General features: G+C 40.4%; 1 protein-coding gene across 1 annotated transcript; it reads left to right on the top strand.

Annotated features, from left to right (window-relative positions):
- Positions 1 to 824: 824 nt before the first annotated feature.
- LOC115987116 (G-type lectin S-receptor-like serine/threonine-protein kinase SD2-2) lies at positions 825 to 3,699 on the top strand. The gene has a single exon (XM_031110587.1). The coding sequence runs from the start codon at positions 1,044 to 1,046 to the stop codon at positions 3,573 to 3,575; it is 2,532 nt and encodes an 843-aa protein (XP_030966447.1). The 5' UTR covers positions 825 to 1,043; the 3' UTR covers positions 3,576 to 3,699.
- The last annotated feature ends 1,036 nt before the right edge of the window (positions 3,700 to 4,735 follow it).

Below are 4,735 nucleotides of genomic sequence, written 5' to 3'. Positions count from 1 at the left end.
TAAAAGTATATTGTATTTACATTAAAATATTCATGATCATTCACAATATGTTTTATAAATCTTAAAATTTAATCATGAATCACACCTAATTTGGTAAAGATGGTTGATCAAAACTGATTAGTTTGCCTATATGTGCTATTCCCTCCTCGAATCACAAATTCATATTGAGTTACATGTATTTTTAGATTATATTGAAGTAGTATTCCTTCATCTCATATGAATTATGAATTCTACCATATATGGGTAATTAATATAATTACCCATTTTATATTACTTAAACCTTATTTTTTATTTGGCTTGTTTTTTAAAAGATAGGCTCATGATAAAACATGTTTTAAATTTTAATAAGTTTTCTTTAAATATGTTGTATCTATTTTTTTAAATAATTATATTAATAAGTCATTGAATCAAATAAATCTACGGGAAGTTTATAGTACCCATACCAAATTGTGTTTTCATAATAAAAAAAACTATACAATAAATTTCCTTTAAAAAAACTATATAATATATTTATCTATAAATAGATTGAAAATTGATCACAAATTCACAAAGATCTTCTAGAAACTCCCGAAAAATTGGTTAGAAATAAAGATAGATAAGGTAAAGATACATTTCAACAAAATAGGCGCACTCCTGAAAGGAATCTAATTTTGTGGAGTATATTCAATTCAATTATTCAGACAATTAGTCGGTGGGCCTTTAATTATTACAATTATCCTTCCATATATATAACATATACATGTAAAAGTTTTCTTTGAGCCAAAGAAGTCAAATGTAACCTTACACATGAGGCTATTTTCGTAACTCAAAAAGAAAAAGAAAAAAAAGAACGCACTTCTGAGAGAACTTTGAACTTTGAAACTTTTTCGTCGTGTCTGTAAAACTGTCAGCTTTCTCTCATATCCATGTATACTTAACGAAAATAAAAATCCACTGATTCTCTCTCACTCTCACTTTCACTCTGAACACTCTCATCTTCTCAGATTTCACGTCCTTTTCCCGGGAAAAAAAAAAATGCTCTCTTTTTTCTCACATACCAAACAATGAAGAAAAAACCCACTGAAAATATGTCACACCCACACACACACACACCACCACTTTGTGTGACTCTCATTGCTCTGCTTCTCATCTCCATAACCGCCACGTCAGCATCAAACGGCACGGTTCTGATAGTACGAGGAAACGCCACTATTACAAGCGTTAACGAAACATTCGAGCTTGGGTTTTTCAACACGAATGGCGACAGCAACTACTACCTAGGAGTCTGGTACACCTCGGTCACCCCGAAAACCTATGTCTGGGTCGCTAACCGCAACACCCCAACTAAAAACCTCGACACGTCGTCGTTCGAGCTCAACCGGTTGGGCCGGTTGGCGGTGAAAGCCTCGGAGAATGTCACGGTCTGGCAAAGCTCAAACCTCGAAGCGTCGTCGTTTTTCCAGTTTCGCGACGATGCAAACTTGGTTTTGCTCTCACCGGACCGCGCGGTTGCCTGGCAAAGCTTCGACCACCCGACTGACACGTGGCTTCCGGGTATGAACCTGACCCGAGACAAAGTGTTAACTTGTTGGAAAACCGTGTCGGATCCTTCGCCGGGTTTTTATTCTCTGCGGTTGAACCCACACGACTACGGTGAGTTCGAGCTTGTTTATAATTCTACCAAGGAGTACTGGACCACCGGGAACTGGACTGGCCAGTCGTTTAGCAATGTCCCGGAGATGAATGCGCCGTACATTTACCGGTTTAACTTCGTCGACCCGTTTAGCCCAACGGCGTCGTTTGGGTTCAAGGTGGTGCCGTTGGATCCTACTAGCTCCGTGCCGTTGAGTATGTTTAGGATTGAGTACGACGGTCGTTTGCATCAGTACACGTGGTCAAATCCGAACGAGAATTGGTACCAGTTTTGGGTTCAGCCGGTGGATATGTGCCACGTGTACGGTCTCTGTGGGAGTTTCGGGTTTTGTGGTGGCGGTGGGTCTTGTGAGTGTGTACCAGGGTTCAAGCCTCGAAACGACGCCGCATGGGAGTCCAGGGACTATTCCGGTGGGTGTGTCCGTGAGAACTTGTCGTGTGGTGGAAACGACGAGTCGTTTAGGGGAATTGGTACTGTGCGTTTTGATGGGGCGGTGGAGAAGTCGTTTTTGGGGGACAAGGGGAGTTGTGAGAGGGAGTGTTTGAAGAATTGTGAGTGTATTGGGTTGTACTACAATGAGAGGAGTCGTTTGTGTACGAATCTTTATGGGTCGCTTTTGAATTTGCAGAAATTGAATTACAGTGTTGGTGGAGAAAATATGTTGTATGTGAGGGTAGATAGTGTGAAGAAGGGGAGGAAAAGTTTGAATCTTGTGGTTTTGATTGGTAGCATTGTTGGGTCGGTTTTATTTTTGGGGTTTGTGGGAGTGATGGGGTTTGTTTTGGTTAAGAGGAAATGGAATGGGGTGATTGAGGAAGATAGGGAATTTGGGGTTCTGAATGTGAGGGTGTTTTCGTATAAGGAGCTTCAAATAGCGACACGGGGTTTCTCGGAGAAACTTGGGCACGGTGGGTTTGGGACGGTTTTTCAAGGCGAGTTAAAGGATTCTAGTCTTGTCGCAGTGAAACGGCTGGATAGGCCGGGGGGTGCGGAGAGAGAGTTCCGGGCGGAGGTGTGCACTATTGGGAACATTCAGCATGTTAATCTTGTGAGACTTAGAGGCTTCTGCTCTGAAAAATCGCACAGGCTCTTAGTTTATGATTACATGCCTAATGGTTGCTTGAGCGTGTATTTGCGCCAAGAGGGGCCTCATAATTTGAGCTGGGATGTTAGATTTCGAGTGGCTGTTGGTACGGCGAGAGGTCTTGCGTATTTACATGAGGAATGTAGGGATTGTATCATACATTGTGATATTAAGCCTGAAAACATTTTGCTTGATAATGAGTTCAATGCTAAGGTGTCAGATTTTGGGTTGGCTAAGTTAATTGGTAGAGATTTTAGCAGGGTATTAGCTACAATGAGGGGTACGTGGGGCTATGTTGCGCCAGAGTGGATTTCCGGGGTGGAAATTACCACCAAGGCTGATGTTTATAGCTATGGAATGACACTGCTGGAACTGATTGGGGGGCGTAGGAATGTGCAGCCATCCTCATCAGGCAAAGAGGGTGGAGGTGGTGATGGTGGTGGAGCAGGGGAGAAATGGTTTTTTCCTCCATGGGCAGCACAGCAGATAATTGAAGGCAATATAGGGGCAGTAATTGATAGCAGGCTTGGTGGTGCATATGTCTTTGAGGAGGTCAAGCGTGTCGCGTTCGTGGCTGTGTGGTGCATACAGGACAATGAGGTAATGAGGCCTACAATGGGGATGGTGGTTAAAATGTTGGAAGGATTGGTGGAAGTGACCGTTCCCCCAGCACCAAAATTGTTACAAGCACTGGTGTCTGGTGAGTCTTTTTGTGGTGTTAGGGCTGAATCCGGCAATGGGTTATCCTCAGGTAGTGGTTTATATGGTGTTGATGGTATGGCAGTTATGTCCAGTGGTGGCTCAGAATCATCTGTTGGTAATATCTCTTCCCCTGTGAATAAGAATGTGAATGCTTAATAATTTTGGTTGAGGTGGAGTAATCAAGGCTAATTGTATTTATGCCATTAATGCTTGTTGCCCCTCCCATCTTCTCAAATTTTGGTTGAGGTGGAGTAATCAAGGCTAATTGCATTGTATACCATTAATGCTTGTTGCCCCCATCTTCTCAAAGAGCTTCATTTTCATGTAAAATTAAACTGCACAAGCAAACCTTTTGTACACTGGAGCATGTTTGTAGATTTTTATCCTTTTCAAATGATACGCATATCATCACATTTTCTTTTTCCAAAATTTATGATCCCTCTAACCGAAAATAGGTGTAATATTTAAAACGCAACCATTAATTAATGGAAATGTATCTTTCTAAAATGCTCTTTGCTTTATATTAAGGGGTGGCAGAATTTTAATAAGAGGCTTCTTTGTTTGTTTTAATAAGATTCATAATAAAATAGAGGAAATTGCTCTAGTTTTGGAAATTTTCATTTATTTTGTGACAATCCAAAAAGGAAATCATGCCACTTATTATAGGACGGAGGGAGGATTTCTATTTAGTAAGAGAAACACTTGGTTTTGTCAGGATCTGAGTTTCACTCAAAAATAAAAAAGGATCTGAGTTTCACTAGAGATTGAATAGCAACTATAAGACAGCAAACAATGCTGGACTTTGATGGTCTTATAAATAATTTTCCTATTCAGTAACCACTCCCTAGGGCGTACAGTTACTGAGTGTAGAGATTGAGAGTCTGATACATGATTGCATGTAGATGAATTTGGGTCTTTGGTCTATTTTTTTTTTTTTTTGAGGAAGTCTTTGGTCTTTGGTCTATTTTTGAGTCCATAAGCATTGTATTCCTTTTAATGATTAGGTTAGGACTTGGACTAAGACTTGTGCTTGTGCTTGTGCTTGATCTCACCTATTACGTAAATCATGACCACAACTTTGACATTTGATAATCAAAAAAAAAAAAAAAACTTTGACATTTGATCTAGGTAGTAGATGCAGAGGGATATGCCATATTATTTCGCCAATAAGTACAGTTGCATCTGGCTTATGCCTTTTGCTTTTCAATCATATGATATAATGACCTGTCCCACTTTAGCCTATTGTGGAGTGCTGTCACTGCTGTGAATGTCTTTTGTCAAAGGTTCATGGGTATTTTTTTCATTACCTCCTAGTG

The sequence above is a fragment of the Quercus lobata genome, chromosome 4, assembly GCF_001633185.2.
Source record: "Quercus lobata isolate SW786 chromosome 4, ValleyOak3.0 Primary Assembly, whole genome shotgun sequence".
Taxonomy (NCBI): Eukaryota; Viridiplantae; Streptophyta; class Magnoliopsida; order Fagales; family Fagaceae; genus Quercus; species Quercus lobata.
Note: the sequence above shows the minus strand (reverse complement) of the source record. Positions and strands in the feature narration are given on the sequence as shown.

Excerpts from the sequence above, each read along its gene's own strand:
- LOC115987116 (XM_031110587.1), top strand. The coding sequence starts at position 1,044 with ATGAAGAAAAAACCCACTGAAAATATGTCACACCCACACACACACACA.